Here is a 20,473-nt window from a genome sequence, read left to right on the forward strand (position 1 = left end):
AAAGTGGCTTGTTCAGCCTCCCGCAATCGGAGCACAATTCTTAAGAGTTCAAATCTGCTCAAATGGCAGTGTAGAATTTTGCTTAGCTGAGACTCTGTGTCCCTGCAGCTGCTCAGAGGCGGCTCTTTCTTCTCAGATACCAGACACTGCCGATAAAGCAGAAGCTCGCCAAAGCCCTTAGTCAGTGCTGCTTGGGTTAAGTGAGGCTGCCCTGCAGAGCTGATCTGGTACCAATTTATCCTCCATAAAGCCTGACCTTTATCATTAAAAGAGGAGTTTAACTGACCCACTTCTAAATCCATGACGACTGTGAAAATAAAAATCCACTCAATTCTCTAAAGAAATAATAACTTTCTGACATACTGTACTTTCTCCTCTCTTTTTACCCATGAGAAAAATATGACAACAAGCATACATATAGATTTTTTAAGCATATTATGATACAGCACTTGTGTTTCCCGTTTCTGTGGGCTTAGGGCATATATTTACTTCAGTCAACACAGACACAATTAATCATTGTTGCTGCAAAGCCATGTGGGATAGCCCTGGGGAGCTGGGACAAAGCGGCAGAACACACAAGGGTGAGGGAACGGCACTTTTGCTGCTATGACCTCGGCTCAGCGCCTCAACAACAGATAGGTCAGTGAATGGAAGGGCATGACCTCCATAGTGTGATTATTATGGTCTGGTTGAGAGGACAGCTAGTGCTCCAGATATATGCTCAAAATGGCACATAATTTGGTCCTTGGATGCTACCAGATGTACTGGATGTGGAGGGAAAATACAGCAAAAATGGTGTGTGTTGGTAGAAGCAGGCCACATGAGGCTTTTCCCTGGGGACTGCACAATAGGCACTTCATATGTTACTGACACTGCTTTAATCCTCTGTATCATCCATCACATACATGCACTCGCCCCAAAACTTGCATGGCTGGGAAAAAGCACTGCACATGTGCTCATGTGGAAAATGCATGTGGCAGACACACACACCTAACCTATCTGTTTCTGTGTATTTATGCCTGCACTGTCTGTATCGATGTATTCATACAACGTTGGAAGAAAAAAAATATCTTGCCTAGGCGAGGTGTGAACGAGACGTCACACCCTTCCGTCCCAATTACAACCAAGCTCCACATGCGCAGGGATGGCACAAGAAATTAAATGTGACGGCCGCTTAACCACTGATTTGTAGACTATTACTGCAGCCTTTGGCTGTTTTTAATTTGCCATAGGATTTAATTTGTTGAGAACGTTACCTACAGGCTCTCAGCTGGCATTCATTTAGCCATGGCAGTCAGATTTGGTTGTGCTTACATACGTGTTGTTTATAGGAACAAAACATCATCCCCAAGCAGCTCAGCTGGTGCGACATGTCACAACAGAGTAAGGGCTGCTTTTTAATGAATCACAGTAACCAGTGCAAAGTGTCAGGTCATTTGCACAAGGGCAATGAGGACTGATCAATGCACGTGTTATAAATGGGACTGGTGTGGTGATGAACCATTTCTTCTCAGCCATAATTAGTTTTATATGATTTAAACAGCTGTGGCTATCACAGGGGCATGACAATACTAGCTAGCCAAATTAAGTCAATACGGTTGTCAAGAAAGCACAGAACAGCAAGGCACAAATTCATAATGTAGCAGAGCACATAGAGAGCCAGATGCTGTCCCTTTTAAAACTGAACTGATGGAGATGGTAAAATTATGGCCAACTTTTTTTTGCTAGTGTCATAATACACATTTTAGATAATAAACTATAAAAAATTGTGTATTTGTAAGAAGAAACTTAAATTAAAATGTTTTGCTAGCTGCTTTTGCTTTGTTTTGCTGATTCACATTCATACTTTGCACTCGATTTGATGTGCTTGTGTTAACATGCAACAACAATGCAATTGCTGCCAGAACTGTGAGTCAAGGAATAGTCTGTGTAAGCTGTTTACATGGTCGCACAAACTGACAATGCCCCATAATAATCCTGTTTACATGACTATCCCATGAGTTTGGGATTTCATTTTTAACAACTTAACTTAAACTTAAGTTTCTTTGATCAGCCTCCTGGTGATAATACTGTTGTTTTACATTAGATTGTAATTATAATTATTTAAAAAATGTCACAAAAATTAAGTACATAGTGTTTATTGAGGCTAAAAACTGATTCCTACAAATTAACGTAATTTCATGGTCAGGAAAATACCTATACAGTATATACTAGCAGTTCTTGCACTAGTCTTAGCATCAGCAAAAGACCATAACGAGCTGAAAGTTTGGATTCAGCTATTTGCATGTGTGGGCAAATATGTCTTTGTGTGCAAGTTGGGGTTTGGAAAATAAAAAGAGTTAGATCACTTCTTAATTAAAACTTAAATGATGTTAAATAAGAATATGTCCTCTCGACAAATGGCAACATACTGAATGTGTAATTGAAATGTGCTACCCTGTATTTTAACCTATCTAGACAAGTAAAAATGACGAATGATTATGATAAACTATATGCCATTCCTCATGTCTTCCATGCACATGAATGGATGATAGTGAAAGTGACGGTCCGACTTGTTGCTACCAGTTAAGGTAGACTCACAGACTCACATGCTTTCCTGTTAGAGAGTGATAGTTTAAGGTGCCACTTGGGCTGTAAAAGACCACAGCGCAGTTTTCTCCCTTGGCTGGTAATATAAAGAGTGTCCCAGTGCAGAAAATAAACACTTCTGCACATTGTTTACTCATCTACCCTTTGAATGGTCTGAGACCAGAGCTTCTCTTCTTTCAAACTGTTTGTTTTTATGACGTGAAACAGGCCCTGAGGGACCAACAGAAGGTCCCTGTGTGGAGATAGTGATCACAGCCAGAGGAGCTGGGAGAAAGAAGGAAGGGCTGTGTGGGTTGGTGAGACATGAAATAAAACATGTTATAAGGACTAATACTGTCTGGCTGAGAGACTGAGGGAGTCATAGATAGACTGTTAGTGTGTATGGGTGCCTCCACGAGGACTTGTCTGAAGAGGCACAATATGAATATGCGGAAGCTTTTCTGACTAAAGGATAATCCACACATCCACATTATTCTTTACAGAATCTCCAAACATGAATTACTGCATCCATAAAGCTTTAGATGCAGCAGAGACTGTTGTACACTAGTTTGGAGCATTATGACTTCCTAGTCAGTATAGGGATTAGACAATTACCTTATCTTAGCTTCATTTACTATTTTTTTGGAAGAAACTGGCCAGCTGACGACTGTGGGAAGCACCCTCAACTGACTCCACATTGACAACACAGTTCATGTGGAGAAAAAGAAAAAAAAAAAGTTGGATAAAAGAACAGAATATTTATGCACTTTGACGGCTCTACCCTCTTTCTCTTTGAAAACAGAACAAGGAGAGAGGAGAGCCGCTGAATAGGAGAGCACAGAAAAAATCTAAATGGAATGCTGAGGGGAATGGAAAAGCAGATACCCCTTTTTTTTCAGTCGGGAAATTTGATGGGTTTTGTTTGTTTTCATGAGCCGCAGACAGTGTTTGACAGGGCTCAAGAGGCATTCAGGGGACGGGCCACAGATATGAGTACCAAGTGAGAGCCGCAGAATTCAGAGCCAATGTGGTATGGATCAGGAATGTAGAAACCCATCAGAACCATCCTATTTTCCTTCTCTTTCCCTACATTTATGTTGATTCAATTACATTCCAAAGATTTTCTCATGAATTGGTTAGTACACTGGTGTTTCCAAGCTGTAAACATGCATATGCAGCATGTTTTTTACAAAACATCATATGATGCCTCACTGGGACTGTCTCATATCCCGTGTGACTGTGGGCTGTGTGCAGAGCTTCCCCAGACAGCTTTTTTAATGCCTTTCTGCTATATCCAGACTAAACCTTCAAACATACAGATTCAAATCTTAGTTTCCCTCCCACTGTGTTGATGGATTTTTTTCCTCTCCATCTTTGTCATTAGTCCTTCCTTCCCATCATTCCCTCCCTTCCCCACGATTCCTCACACCGGGATGCTTCATCACTGCATCCCTTCTCCCCTACAGACCAATCAGCACTGGTTTCACCACCCGGCTCCCCTCAGTTACCACTTAGCTTGTCATTCTCCCTCTCCCACTCACACATTGAGAGAAACCCACTGGACCATCATGTTGGAGCTTGATCTCCCAGCAACACACAGTTATCACACACACACACACACACACACACACACACACACACACACATATTGATATAGGAATATATTGTATTGCTCCCTCTTTTGATTCATTATCAATACATTGGTGCCAAATATTGATATTTTTCAAAGAAACAAGTAGGTGGTCTAAAAGAATTGGCAGAGACTTACTTTGTCACTACTTCATGACTCCCATGATAATATTATGTAATTAATCAAGTGTCTATTAGATCATGTTGGTTTCTTTCTGTTCTTGCATTGTTAACCTCTCATTTCGATGGTAGTTAAATTCCCCAAAAAACATAAATAAAGATCATAAGCATAGTTAAAGATGGAAATATAATATATATATATATATATATATATATATATATATATATATATATATATATATATATATATATATATATATATATGGGCTGGGATTTAAAAAAAAAATATTGACGCATTTTAATTACATTTATTTTTGCACTGCGGAACGTTTCTCACTGGATTTGAGAGTTTCAGGTGGACCGATTATACTGGAGCACCAACTAGCGTTCATGAGTTCAGACAACAACAAACCACAGTGAACATGAACAAAGAAGCTGATGAGAGCGCTTTGGTTGGCCCCGTGGATGATGGGACATTTTGTTAAAAAAAATGAACGGATGGAAGCGTCGATAAGAGCATGGTTGTGTGCAAGCTATGCAACAAGGAATTCACATATCACCGCAGCACATCGAGCCTCAAGTATCACCTCAATGCAAAACATATAGCAGCTAGCGGCTAGTGTGGTAGCTAGCTTGGATTGTGTTTTACTTAAAAAACAAAGTATTATAGTTTACAGAAGGTCTACCTACCTATAGGCTACCTGAATTTCTGAAATGTACTATATTTCTAAATCTGCTATTGCTACATTTAATGGCAAAAATTGCACTGGTCTGTTGGACTTGAACAAAAATAAACAATATTGTTGTTGCTTAAGCTTATGTATTCAGTCATTATTCAATGGTATACTAAAAATCCATATGAAAAAAAATACTTCTCACTGTTGTCAGGTCAAATATTTATGTGCGATTAAAATGCGATTCATTTCGATTAATTAATTACAAAGCCTCTAATTAATTAGATTTTTTTTTTTAATCGAGTCCTGGCCCATATATATATATATATATATATATATATATCACACATTCACTCCTCTACTACACAACATTGCATCTGACACATTGATATATTGTTGTTGTCTTTATTTACCTTAATTTACTATTTTATTTAATGAATTGTATATTTTTCATTGATTTGTCTCACACATATATTTTATGAAATGTATCTATTTAGTTTTATTGATTCTTATATCTTACTCTATACTGTTTTTGATTTGAGAGAGAGAGAAAGAGAGAGAGAGAGAGAGAGAGAGAGAGAGAGAGAGAGAGAGAGAGAGAGAGCATGAGAATGGATTGATATAAAGCAGATTTGGGGAGGGCCTGGCCATTTTTACCATCCGCACCCATGGGTAGGTGGAGGTACATCATACTGGGGGGCTGGAGCCTGAGGAAGGGATCCAGGAGGGGATGCAGTGCCATGCAAACCATGCTGGGCATCCACCCTGAGAGGAGTGAGCTTCATGCTGCGAGACAGAATGCTTGGTGTTACTCCCCTCAGGCGTGGCTGGAGTCAGCGCAAGACAGCGGATTGAGATGGAGGAGGGCCGAGAGGTGGAGGGGAGTTTGAAGTGCATCCCAGGCCTGGCATATCCCTGAGGGCGAAGGAGTGGGGGGGGGTATAGCATGAAGCCCCCTGCTGACAGAGCCAGGCGCCGGACAATCCATCAGCAAGCTAATCAGACTGATCTGGAGCACACAGAGACCCGCGCCTCTGATGGCGGCGAGAAGCGCTAAAGCTACAGCGTCTGCTGCTACAGATTGGCCTGATTTAAGCTACTCAAGCAGTGCTCTTATCAGGACCCGCAGTATTAAAGAGATTCTTACTAGGATGATCTCACTGGCCCCTCCTGCTGAGATCTAGGGCACCCTGAGCTGCAACTGTACGATTCAACCTTCACAGAAGGCTTTGAATGTGCGGTTGCAAAAGGATTCTGTCAACACAAATCGAGGAGGAACTGGAGTTGGTTTAAGATGTTAATGTTAAAAGGGGTAGCAGAAGACTAAAATTCTCAGTAGGACATTTTAAATGCATTTTTGGGGAATAAAAGCATTTTTGTCTTGTAATGAATATTTTACCCCATGGCGCACTGTGTAAATGTGTTTGGAATAGTGGGCAATTTTGCCTTTTTTGATCTTCTAAAGAATTATTTTACTGGGCACCTAAGATGTGTCATCAATGAAAACCAAAAATAGTCCAGCTAAATGTTACGATATTGAGAGGATTGCATTTGTACTGAGTCTGAGAGGAAAACAAGGGGGTGGGGGCAAGAGAACTGACAGAGAAGATAAGACAGAAGTGGCTTGATTGAAAGCAGAAAAAAGTAACACAGGCTGCATTTGGAAAGTGAACATAGACCAGAGGGATCTGTTCTGGAAACTCCACTGGGGAGCTGTTATGGAGATTGCTTGGGGAAAATTCCAGGCCTCAAGGTAGAGGCAGATGCTATACTTGATGGAGCGTTCACTAATTCACCGGAGAGCTACGTAGGATGCCATGGGAGGGCGGAGAAAACCAAGGTGAAAGTGGGGTGTCATCCGTCGAGAACAACCAAAGCCTAAAGGTGTGCATGGCTACACTTGGGAAGCGTTCAAACAGTCAGACGGACAGCCGTGCTGCATTGGGTTTCCTCTGCAGCTTTAAGACACTTATTCAGAGTTATAAAAAGGAAACATGGCAAAAAAAGGTGCATTCAATACACGTTTTAGCTGTGAAGGCTACAGCTGCTAAACAATTAGGAAAAAAAGCATGGTCCTGAGCTCATTCCTGAGGCCAATTAGCCTGGTCTATGTGAATAAATCAGGGCTAAATGAATACATAACCACACCAATAATGCTTCCAGGTCGGCTGTTGCAAGGGGAACAAAGACTCCCCAGTGGCAGCGAAGGAAGAGAGGTAAACAAACTTTTTGGGGGTCTAACGTTGCTCTCCTTCTGTGTAACTGTGTGTCAGCAGGGAACGAAAGGAAGGCTTAGCATATTGCTTTTACATCGTATTAAGATAACTATGATGCTGTGAGAGGCCTTATTGGATCTCAAGCGGATAGAGGCAGGACAGTGTCGAAGCTTCGCAGTATCTGCCTGAGTAATTAGGACTTCAGGGGATGATAGCAGACAGATAGACAGAAAGAACAACAGCAAGAGATAACTGAGAGGAAACAGAGAGGAAGCTCAATGACACAGTGATGGAGACGTCAATGATAGAAACCCTGAAATGTGATTATTATTACCAGACCAAGTAGAGTACAAGGGCTCCAGATACAGACTCATTTAAATGTACTACATGTGCTGGTTTAATGGCAGTGACAAAGAGACACAGAGTCAGATAGAAAAAAATCAATCTCTGCACTGTCCCTATGAAAATATAGTAGATTTTATATGCATGACCAGTCTATTCAATATTGATTTTACATATTAAGCTGATATGGATAATGCATATATGCATGCCTACAGGTGCTTGCCCTACAAGAGTAAAAGCATGTGACAGTGTTGGAGTGTATGTAATGTCATGTAGGATTTACTCACTGGTGCAGGGTTCATCCGGCTGATCAGCATCGCCGCGGTAGTAACCGTTGCGGCACACACAGATGGTGGCGGCCTCAGCTGTGGAGCGGCTGTTGGGAGGGCACTGTAGACACAGACCTGGACCCTGGGTTGACTTGAAGGTACCTGGCGGGCATGCTGCGAGAATAGAAAAACAATGTCAGAAAATGAATGGAAAAATACAACCTCCATGGCAAGTACAATGCTGGAGTCAGGCATCTGGATCTAATATATCAATTAGATTGTCAAGCAGAGATGTAAACAGACAGAAATAAGTCAAGTTGAAACCGACTTGGAATATTAACATACATAACCCCCCATGAGTTTTATAGGTGATTGTAAGTGGATTTAGTTAACTTTGAAGTCTGTCTTATCCTAGTGGCACTAAATCACCCATAGACAGTATAAAAGAAGTGGACGTAGACAGTGTGACATCACCTTGACATCACAGTGACATCAAACACAGTAGCCATGAAGAGGAAAGCTATATAGACCAAAACTATTTTTTGTACAAGGCTGCCAACTTGTTTATTTCTGCTGTAAAGTTGGAAATTTTAACATGGGAGTCTATGGGGCCTGGCTTGCCTTTGGAGGCAGCCTCAAGTGGCCATTCCAGGAACTGCAGGTTTTAGCACTTCTGTGTTTGCTTCATTTTTCGGCCCAGGAGGTTGCCACTTGTGCAAAGTGAAGAAACGAAAAAAAAGATATACTTTTTTATTTCTGGATTTGTATTCTGATCATTTAGATCAGATTTAACAGTTGTCTGGTTTGGTTGACAACAAACAAAGTTGTCATGAACAGGGAAATTAACTATAGAGACCAAAACCTTTTTTTTATACCAGGTGGTTAGAATGAATATTTCTGCTGTAAAGTTGGAAATTTTAACATGGGGCTCTATGGGGAATGACCTGCTTTTAGAGCCAGCCTCAAGTGGACATTCGAGGAACTGCAGGTTTCAGCACTTCCATGTTTGGTCCATTTTTCAGAGTAAAGCAACCAAAAGCGAATTAAAACCATTTACTTTTTGCAATTTGCATTCTGATCATTCAGCACAACTGTGCAATCAGATTGATAGTCATTAAAACGGTTTGTTTTATTTGTCAAGATGTTTTTTTAGATTAGGAATATAGCCTGCTTACTGCATTTCTTCTCCAAGATGCAAAGAACAAACACAGCTGTGGTCAGATGGCAATCAGCTGTAGCCTTTGCAGTGTGTTCAAGTACAAATGTTAAGACATGACGTCAATAAAGTCATAGTTAGTGGAGGTTGGCTTCATGTGTTTGAGCCTTAAATTCTAAAGGCCGTGGTGGAGGACAAAGATTATTGTGGTTGATATCACTGCGCCTAAGTCCAGGCAATAACCTAATCCATTTACCCGCATATCCCAAAAGAATACAAAGCGGCGGGTTTTCTGCACTGTGTGGAAGGATTTACTGACTATAATAACCATGATAAATGTCTAATATTTTAGCAGGCTTTCTGATGGGGGAGGAAGCTGTGGTGCTGTTGCACTCCAGAGGGGGAGGGGTTATAAATTTAATGGGACAAGCATCTTACAGTTTCTCCAGCTGCGTCTATTTGCCTGAGTAAAAGATTGTAAAGGCTTGACTGCGGCTGAGAAATGGGATGTAGGGTTTACTCACACTTGTGTGAAAGCACGAGTTATATTCCCTTTCTCACAGACTAAACTGTGACAGCTGGATTTCGGCAGTATGTAAAAATAAGAATTGCTCTGAGAAAACAAAGTATGTGCAGCCAAGATACATATAAAGAATCAAAGGCTTCATGCAAGCACTGTGGACAGCGATAGACTTAATCGGGTAAACAAAATGGTGAGTCACTGGTATTGAATTTGCTTACAACAAAATGATCCTATTGTTGTGATTAAGAGGGCTCTATTCCAATATCTATGAAGAGCTTGGTAAATGGAGAGTTATTTAAAGCAATAATGACCAAGGAGATGGTCCCATTCTCCCTCACTGCCGGATCAAATAGTGGCGTATGTGGCATAGAAGCCATGTAAGAAAAACCTTTAGACCTTTGTATCAACAGGCTTTTAAGATTTAATTAAAAATTTTATGCTTCATTAAAAGAAGCAGTAAGAGGCTGGGTTTGGAAGCCGGATTCTACTTTACTACGTTGTAAAACAGGCCAGATTCTTGTTTTTTACGACTCTACCATTCACACCATTGAGCCGTCCTTCTGTGATGTGCTGTAAGAGAAGGATGGAGAAAGAAAGAAAGAAAGAAAGAAAGAAAGAAAGAAAGAAAGAAAGAAAGAAAGAAAGAAAGACAGACAGAAAGAAAGAAAGACAGAAAGAAAGACAAGAAGAAAGAAAGAAAGAAAGAAAGAAAGAAAGAAAGAAAAAGAAAGAAAGAAAGAAAGAGAAAGGAGAGGCATCATGCACACACACAACTCAAGCTGCTGCCCCCAACGGCGGCTGCTCTCCCCTATCTCATGGTGGGGCTCGCAGAACACTGAACTAACTGACTGACCTCATGTCTAGTCACACAACACCATGTCCGCACACAGCCGGACCATCACATACAAACACACATACATGGGCGGACCACAACAACCACAAACAGCTTATAAAACAACCCTAGGAGCTGCAAGGCATATCACAGCTGCAATGCACAAGGATATCCCCCTGAGCGAAGCACATTGCTATGCTGCGGATACTCCAGAGCTGTCTTGAAACTATAGACGCATGCATGGAGGAATATAAACTTCTACAGGGTTTATAAGACCGTACTATAAAGGTAAAAGTCTTTCTATAGGGGAGTGTGAGGCTCTATGTTAGTGCGTGGGAGTAGTAGTTTGTGACCTCTCCTGACTTGTAATACACAGATCTCCTATGTGAAAAAGATCGAGCTCCATCTAATACAAGAACATTGAGACTCTTAAAAAGCCTCCCTGGCCATATGGGGAAGCACAAACCAGCTGCAGAGCCATTTTTATAAAGCAATAACTTCCAAAGATATCAGAGATTACAAGACGATAAAACACAGATCAAAAATTCATTTTCAGCAGGAGAGGGGGAGAGAACTTATGTGTCATCATCTTTGCTATATAAAATTCATACATCAAGGGTGAGCAAAGAACCACATGCATGCACAGGGCCCTCACACACACACACACACACACACACACAGAAACACGCAAATCTATTGCTCCAGCTCTTATGAAAAAGGGATCACAATAAGTTGTTCAGTGTGTGTTTAATGGTGTGTGAGCTGAATACGTGCGTTGAGGTTCTGCCCTCGGGTTGTGTGTTTACAGACAGACAGTAGCTGGCCTGGACACTCATAAATGGGCAAAAGTGAAAAGAAAAGCAAGGGAAGACTGTGCTGAATCAGCCGTATGAGATAGCAGCGCTGCAAAAAGTGCCTCAAGGCAACATGGGAGCAGAAGAATGCATATACACACACTCTTATACTCACTCAAATAAACACACACCAGGAGAAAAAACACTGCCGTATTGGCATCAATGCTATCCTCACCTCCATTTACGGAACTGATTTACACAGCGACACGTGTAACCGCCGTTGACCCCATTAAATGAAATGGCGCACCCACATTTTCTGCCACTTGACTAGCATATGTTCTAGAGAACCTGAGATAATTTAATGCCTTCTCCTTGGACAACTGAAGATGCTGCGATCAGCATTGCAGGAGGGGAGATAAGTGACAGCCAGGCAAAAACAAACAGGAAGCAACACACACACACATACACATACACACAAACACTTCACACCCAGCATAGGATGAATGTCCGTCTAGATTTTAACTCCTACCTCGGAGCGGAGGCTCTAATTGACACATAATATGTGCATGAATCTTAGCATTAAACTCATTAATTAACTGCTCACTGATCTGCCTTAGAGAGTGAGAGGAAGGAAGAAACAGATATGGGGCAAAGACACAGAGAGAGAAAGCGATGTGAACAATGTTCGCAAACCCTCAGAGGTATCGTTCTAAGGGAGGGCAGCAGTGGGCTGAGTTGCGTTATGCTTCATCGAATTTGGAACTCAGCCCAAAGTCTTTTCTCCTGATTTGTGAATATTTAGATTGGAGGAGGCCAGGAGTTCCTGTCCCGCAGAAAAAAAAGCACACAGACCCATCACTCATCAGATGTGTTGGTTTTCGGGGGACATGAGGGGATAGAACATTAGATCAACAAGCAATTAGTCTCTCCAGTGGGAGAGTAACCCACAACTGAACTGGCTGCATGCAAAAAAACAAAACATTCCTCCCTTTCAAGTGGTCTCTACAGGATTCCCTTCGCTCCTCCTCTCCTTCTCACTTCTTCTCTGCCCTCACATCTTTTTTTGTCTGTCCCGCTGGTAATAAATTGTTCTCTCTCTTCTACCACCTTTCCTCCCCTTGTTGCTTTCTTGTCTTGATTGACAGGTTTGAATCCTTGCTAAGGTTGGCTGTTTTTCTCTCTCTTTCTCTCCTTTGGTCTCTCTCTCTCTCTCAATCTCTCCTTCTGTCTCTCCCTCACTGTGAGTTGACAGAGGTATGGCAGCTGCGGATCGCTGCTCACTACTCATCAAAGTCTAACTGCAATGACCTCATGTCACAGCTAACCATGACCGGGATAGATGAGATGATGAAGTCTTCGCTGTCACTCATTTTCCCAGCGGGGATGCTTCCTCTTTACATTACTGATGATGACAACAATCTCAATCTGAATGTAGATCATACAGAAGCATGTGGAGTAACTTTGTATACAGCATGCTTCAGAATTCAAAGTGAATTCAGAGAAATCTCTGATCATCTTTCTACACAATAGCAATGCATTGATTGGCCTGAACAGGTGCTACAAGAGAACATTTGCAACATGAGCTATAGTCTCTGTGAAGAAGCTCTAACAATGGCTGATATGCAGAGCCAGCGTGTTGCTGAGCATATAATATAGTGCACACTGCAGGTGATACATCATACATGGAATCACTCTGGCTCTGTGTCACATACGGTGCATGTGTTTTAAATGTGCAGTTGCAAAATGTATATAGCCCATCAGAATCCAAAGTAATTGGAGGCATCAGGTTTATGGAGGCAGTGGAATAAAACTTATATTAGCTTGTCATGCAAGCATCACCAGGTGTGTGAGAGATAAAATGGAAATGAACAGTTAGGAGTTGCAGGAAGCCAATGGAAAGGATTAGGACCAAGATGGGTTTGGAAATGGGTTTTCCCACTCAAACCAAATCAAAGTAACAGTACACAAGTCTGCCCCTGACTTTTCGTTTGGCATCACTCTGAGGTATGTCTGAGGTTTTTCAACCATCTGAAATTGCTTGGCAGCAAATTGTGGTCAATTCAATCAAATGTATGCAGCGGTTGATGTGGCACGGTACTTACTGATAAATCGGAGATTTAAACACATTTGCATTCGAAATATGATATATTTATCACATAAAAACTTCTACAGCACTCCGATACCGACTGTTACCTCTGCCACAGAGGTTATGGGTTTGATTTGGTTTGTTTGTTTGTCTGTGTGTAAAAAAACTACTGGCCTGATTTTCATAAAAGCTGGTGGAAAGATAAAGCACTGGCCATGGAAGATGTCATTACATTTAAGATTGGATCCTAATCATGGGGTGGGGACACACATATTTTTACTTTTGTTAAAATTGCAACATAGGGCATTTGTGCTGCATTCATGTGGCATCAGAATAATGCGAAACAACGTATGGCTCAGCTGAACAAACAGCTATCCGCATGTTGTTTGAATGCTATAAGCAGCAAAATACAACACATCTCTTCCATATTATAACTTAAAGCTCATGAACATACCAAAGTCAGAAGAATGACTTCCCAATTCCGGAAAGCTTGTGAACGCACCACTGGCCTTGGCAGACTCTCCATTCTCCGCATGCCATTCTAGTTAAGCATGTTAAAGTTATGACTCATGTTAAGATATTTTCTTTTGAAAAATACCTATTCGTCTGATAAATTTCGAAATCCAAGAAATTTCGAAATTGAAAATTTCAACCTTCCTTTGTTTTGTTTTTGTTTTTTTCACCAGTTCCAACTTTGAAATACCACTTCTGCTTGTCTGAGGCTTTAAAACATTGTGCAGAGAGTGTGCATGATCCACAGAAGGGCACAAGTTGGGAGTTTGCATCAGTGACCCTTAAGTACAACTCTTAGCCCCTCAATACACCCTTAACCCTGGCCCTCATCCATCACATGGGATGGATCACAGTCTTTACAGGCTTTGGAGTCATGCATACACCCCCTCTCTCACAAACACTCATAAAGACAGGCTTATGATCGGGTCAAGACCCCAGTTGACCCCTATTTCACTATTTTGTTGCTCAGTCACTCAGAAAAACTGGTTTCTCCAACTCAAAACCACAGGCTGCATACATGCCAAGGTGCATGCCTGCATAGATTTGTTCGTGTGACTAATAAGACAATATCAATCAAGTGGTGAAGTGAGCACGTTTTGTTTGACAGAGGGGACACAAAACGTGGCCGGACAGCCAACATCTTAAAACAAAAAGGCAATCAGTGCTGCAGCCTATTGGTATTCAGAAATGCTCGTCTGTCATTGTTCATTTTCCAGCCACAATTCACGTAATGAGCTGCTTTTCCAACCCAGGTGTTCCATTTCTCCGCAAGGTCATTGAAAAACACAATACAATAATTTGAGACAGAGGCATGGCTCGAAACAAAGGCATGTCAGAAACATCAGAAAGTGCCCGCAGGATATTAAAAGTCGGGGTAAAATGCCTTTTAGGCCTATGATTTATTCATTCACAGAAACTGATTCAAGAACAATTTTGCATATTTCTCACAAACTGCCAACAAGGGTCAACAGAGATTCATGAGAAACATTCCAGTCAAAAATCTGACTACAATGTATGCAACTTCTCACAAGTGCAGTCATTCCTTCTTTACTCAAAGGCATCCAGGGTTCACAGCGGTGACATCACTTGGCAAGTCTGGTCAGTGTACGTCTTCACTACCGCCTGTCATCACCTTCTAATCTCACCCAAAGAGAATGTGAGGAGGAATAAAGGGGGCCGGAGAGGTTTTCTCAGGAATAAAGGGATGGCTGAAAGAGTGCAGTGCTCGGAGCATACCTCGTCTGCTTTTGTTAAGAACCGCGGTGCTGAAGAGTTCCTCCCACAGAACACTCCCCCTGATCATTAATCATCTGTCCATTCTGGCCCTGTCAGAGCCTCTCTTCCGAAGCTAAAACGCACCTACACCCACAAACTCACCCCCAAACACACATAAATTCCCACACATACAACTCATCAAAACTTTTTGCTGCCTTAGTCCTCTTCACCAAACACCGATCATCTTGACATACCTGTCCTCTCAACTAGCTAATACAGCAGTGTCTGACGCTGCAGAAACCCCAGTGAACAATACCTAAACCCCCCTGAGAGAGCTGAGATATCCTCCAATTAGGCTCCCTTTGAACCTCAACACAGCGCTTTATTGCTGTGTAGTCTTGTATCGGAAGTGATAGGTATTAAGCGGAGACACTGCAGGTGAATAGGGTAAAAATGTTCACTCGTAGATATCTAGGTTGTGAACAGTTAGTTTGATTTCCTACAAAAATGTAATGCATAATAATAATAATAATAATAATAACTTTTTTTATATAGCACCTTTTAAAAATAGCAGTTTGCAAAGTGCTTCAACAGAGAACACTTAATCACAACAAGAATGAAGCCATGAGGGTAAAAACAATTCTTACTTTAAAAGAAAAACAATAAGAGACAGAGCAGGAACAATCACAAGACATTCTCAGATACACAGAAAATAACAGGTAAAAGGAGTAAAAAAGTAAGAAAGTGAAGAAATAAAAAGTAGTGGTAAGATAGAAAGCATTACATAAAAGCAAGTCTATAAAAGTGGGTTTTAAGAAGTGATTTAAAAGAAGTTATTGACTCTGCGTGCCCGGTCACCTTTGGTTTTTAGTTTTGACTTTGGAACGGTCAGAAGGACGCCACCCGAGGATCTAAGGATGCGGGTCGGCTTGTATGGAGTTAGTAGTTCTTGTAAATAGCTAAGAGCCAGACCTAAAAGAGCTTTAAAAATGATCAGTAAAATCTTAAAATCAATCCTAAAACGAACAGGGAGCCAGTGCAAATAAGCTAAATCGGGATGATGTGATGTCGTCTATTAAAACCAATAAGAAGCCGACACATAAGAGTTCATATCCGACATACTATTGTTCAGTGATAAAGCAACGTAATGTAATGTTGTTTAAAAGCCCAGTAGTCTTTCTACCAGACTGGTGTTTGTGTCCCTATGTTGGAAGGTTTGTCCAGAAGTAGTGTTTTTTTAAAGCCAACCCCTGTTCTTTTTTTCTAACTATAATATAGAGGTTTTGGTGCGTAACCTTAAGAAAGTGCTTTTGCTTCCTAAACCTAAAGCCTAAACAGTTTCCCAGCTGTATCAATATGTTTTAACGTCCAATGTGGCTTTTGTTGCGGGTCCCCTTCATCAAAAACGTTGAGACATAACCATGAAACATCCCTGGTTGATTATTTATATTAAGAATTTGTTTTACAAGTTTCCTGAAATTGTTTGTTCAAATATGCAAATAAGGCTAAATGTATGTTCATTAGCACATTTTACCAGAACAGAAATCTGAACACTGGATAAAGCAAGGTTCATATGTATTGTTTTGATGACATATTAGAGTCAAAGGGCTTTACAGAGGGGTTTTCCATAAGATCAGAGGGGATCCATAAATCAGAAGACACTTTTAGCAGCCATGAAAAAATTCTAAATAAAAATTTCTCATCACCTTTGAGGATATGTATTGTAAAACCCAATACATTTTGCAAGATACCATAAGTCATTAGGGTAAAAACAAAAATAAAAACATATGGATATCACCATGAAATGTATTACATGTTTTCTGAAATTATATGTTTAAATATGCACATTAGGCATTATCTAATGCTAGCCCTTGGTGAATTTTGATAAATCTACAGATGCATAGACAAAGTGTAGTGAAATAAACACTTTAATGTGTATTATGGATATTTTCTTTTCCACTAGTCTGAAAGAAGATGTTTTATGGAAGCAAAATAGTGCAAGACTCAAAATTGGCCGATACATGAAAAATGTTTTTGCCTGTAGTCTCTCGCCTTAAAGACACATAAGGAGAACAATGAGAAGAAACAGACAAAAAATTGCTTCCTCTGTTTGACCACCCATTGTTGTCCTTATATAGTCCGTATATAATAATTCAGCAACGCACTCTTTCATGTGAGCATGTTTGTAGAATGAAAACCATGTCTGAGTGGATTCAATAGAGGGCAGTGCAGCAGTAAAATAACTAGAAGATGAGAGCGTGTCCACATAAAGAAATAAATGGGCCTGTGTGTGATTTCTGCAAAATAATCTGTTTGCTTCACATGAGGATGTGAAATCCAACAGTCTGACTGCTAATGTTAATGAACAGAGCAGGTGTCTGCTAGACAATGAACGTTGGAAGACACATTCTGGTGAAAGGTGTGTGTGTGTGTGTGTGTGTGTGTGTGTGTGTGTGTGTGTGTGTGCGTGCGTGTGTGAGCCTTAACAAACCAGCGCACAATTTAGCAGACAGCCCACGCCCCTGGGCAGGCTGTTACCATGGTAACCTCACAGCCAGTATTTTTTTGGCCCACACTTTCCCTTTGAACAGCCGGCCAATGACAGACCAGCCGACTGGGAAATCTGGCTTACTGAAAGTGCATGCATAAGTCGTGTATCTGCATGTGCATGCACGTGCATGTGTATATATATATTTATGTCTGTGTATGTGCATATAATGAGCATGATACCGATCAACCTATAGAGCTGTATAATCTCTCCGCTCCACACAGATTCGTCATAACCGAGTGTTGCGTTGGCAGTTGGCCGCTCTGCATCGCACATGGCACATTGGCTCAGGTCAATTTTATTTCCCAGGAAGATGCAGCTACGTGCCAAGGCACTGAGCATATCTTTTTTAGATAGAGGAGTGGTCAGAGAGAAATGGGGGGAAGAGATAGAGACGACAAGGAGCCATTGGTATTCCGGGAGACTCCGCTGTGCCAATCCATCCCAGGCTGGCAAGGTAGTACAAAAAACCGCCCTCCGAAACATATCGCCGCTCAGCAGGCAGTAACATGTGCTTGCACTACAATCTTCACTGTAATCAGAACCTAACAGGGGACTGGCCAGGCTCATTGCCTACTGCCAACGTCGGGAAAAAAAGGCAAAGGGGTAAGACAGACAGAGATGAAGAGTTACTTGATGAAGGGTGAAATCAGTCAAGAGAAGTTATGTGAGCAAGAAGCACTTTATTGCCGGTGTTTGATTGCAATATGATTGCAGCACTGATTTGATCAATCTAACTTCACTCAGCTAGCAAACTGTAATCACAAAAGCTCCCTACATTACCAATTTACACACATTAACGTGATGTGTGAGGATATTTGCGAACTTTATTGTCAGATTAAATCCTGTTTGTCAACTCTCACCGAAAAATGGCCATTCAGCTATGTGGGGTTTCAGTCGCTGCACCCTGTATTTAGTTGTCTGTGGATCATGACTTGCAAAGAAGGATGATCAGAATGAGGTAATAAAATCAGCAGTTACAGGCCCCGTCAATTACCTTGCGATTCTGTCACACGGCGAATAAAGTATATGTTCCAAGATAAATAGCTTTCTCTTTCTTACCACTCCAAGTTGTGAGAGACCATTAGCTTCCTCTGTCTCAGCACTTGTCTCTTTTAAAAAGGATCTAGCTCATTAACTTCATGGCTAGATCAATTAATCTATAGCAGTTAGCCAAAGATGCCCACTCTTGCTCTTTTTGCTCCTTCGCTGTTGCCCTGCTCAACAATGTCTATTACTTTTACGGCCTTCAAACCTTTTTTTTCCTTTTCCAAAGCTCATAGCTTTGTCACAAGCAGACCTTAACCTGATGAGAAAGTGCAGATTGTAAACAATAAATCATTATGCAGGAGAAGAAAAAAAGGCTCGCTCAAGCAGAAACATACCTTTGCTTTCTGTATACAATTAGAAACTAGAATAAAAAATACAGACAAGCGATCAAATCAAGTTGGTCTTTTATCAGCCAGTCCAGCCATTTGGACCCTTCAACGTGTGTGTCTTTGCCTGATGCATAATGCATATGCTTTGGTGCCAAATTAGATTTTTTTGTTTTTGTTATTTCTTCTTTTTAAAAAAAAGTAATTGAAAATGAAAGTGGATGTGGATGTGAACAAAGATTCAGGCAGCTTTGAGTTTACAGCTATGTAGTGATGCAGTACTGAGATACACAGCGAAGCACTTTAGAGCATCCACAGTAATCTATGTCAATGCTGTTAATACAAAAATGAACAAAGGCAAAAGATAGACTGTGCAGGTAAGTGTTGTGAAAAGGGAATCTCTTTATGTAAATGAGAATTTTGTTTTGCCATTTATGATCAAAGAGAACCGTGAGTTTTATGATAGGCTTTGTCGTTGTTTTCTATAATTAAGCTCCTTTATAGTTGTATTTAATTAAAAAACTAATAATATGGTGAAGAGCATAATTAAGTAGCTATAAGTAGCAGTCAACTACTAAACAAATTATACATCTTGCTGTCAATAAACAATTAGTTTATTGTAATTTTAGATGCTTTATATTTGTATGTGTATGTGTAGAGCTCACGATTACAGCAATGTGTCTGTGATATTGACTGACTATAAAATACACTTTTCATGCAACAATGTAATACGTGTGAGTTGGAGTAACAAGGATTTTGAGAGATCTGTGCCCTGAGCCAACAAGATCCCTCCTGTGGTTTGACTATTTTAACAAGCCGCTTTTTAAAAAATATCCCTATGAACTATAATTGAGAGGAATACATGCATCCATTGATCTTGTATGTGTATGACTAAAATATCCTTAAAATTAATTTGTCGTAGTTGTCCTGTTTTGCAATCCAAAAGCAGTGAACCAAATAGTCAAGTGACTGCTGCACAGCACCTGTGTTCAAGGAAATAATTTACCTGCTGGTACCAACAAATGTGTTGCCAAAATATCACCCAAACAGTGAGCCAATAGAGTTGGTATGAGGCTTGTGTTCTTATGACAGATAATAGAAGATAGAAGATGATAGAAGGTAAGCTAAACCTAACATCACTTGATATCTTTTTCTGAAGAAAATACCAAAGTTTGATCAAAATTATGTTTTTTTCCCACAAGGCAGGTCGGTGTTAAGAACACTGTAATTTCATTCCGTCATCAACCATGGCCAAAATAACCACTATTGCTGCTTTGTATGGTCTACTAGGTTTGCCTTATCACCTGGAAGTGCACACAGCTCAGTGAACTTGTCTGGATGACTGCCGCCATGGTGCCAGTAAAGCGGTATGAACCCAAAATAAACCAACAAGTTCTCAAAGCAGAAGAGGTCGTGTGTCAGTACCACAAATTACGGCACGTAGGTACATATCGCGGCTCGCGTTTCACGGCACATATGTATGTATCACGGCTTGTGGCCCTTGGTACAATGGCGTGTTCTAAAAATAGCACACACGTACGGTCCGCGGTTGTAAAAAAAGGCTGCAGTTTTTGTGGATTTATGTTATAAAACCACTGACCTGGGTTTAGGG

General features: G+C 40.8%; 1 protein-coding gene across 3 annotated transcripts in view; it reads right to left on the reverse strand.

The window, feature by feature from the left end:
- Positions 1 to 20,473, reverse strand: part of LOC131981115 (ephrin type-B receptor 1-B) — a 170,674-nt gene that overhangs the window by 59,385 nt on the left and 90,816 nt on the right. For all 3 annotated transcript variants that reach the window (XM_059345422.1, XM_059345421.1, XM_059345423.1), the window contains exon 4: positions 7,837 to 7,992. In XM_059345422.1, coding sequence (XP_059201405.1) covers positions 7,837 to 7,992 — 156 coding nt within the window. The remainder of the gene's footprint in view (positions 1 to 7,836; positions 7,993 to 20,473) is intronic.

Source organism: Centropristis striata, chromosome 11, assembly GCF_030273125.1.
Source record: "Centropristis striata isolate RG_2023a ecotype Rhode Island chromosome 11, C.striata_1.0, whole genome shotgun sequence".
NCBI classification, from domain to species: domain Eukaryota; kingdom Metazoa; phylum Chordata; class Actinopteri; order Perciformes; family Serranidae; genus Centropristis; species Centropristis striata.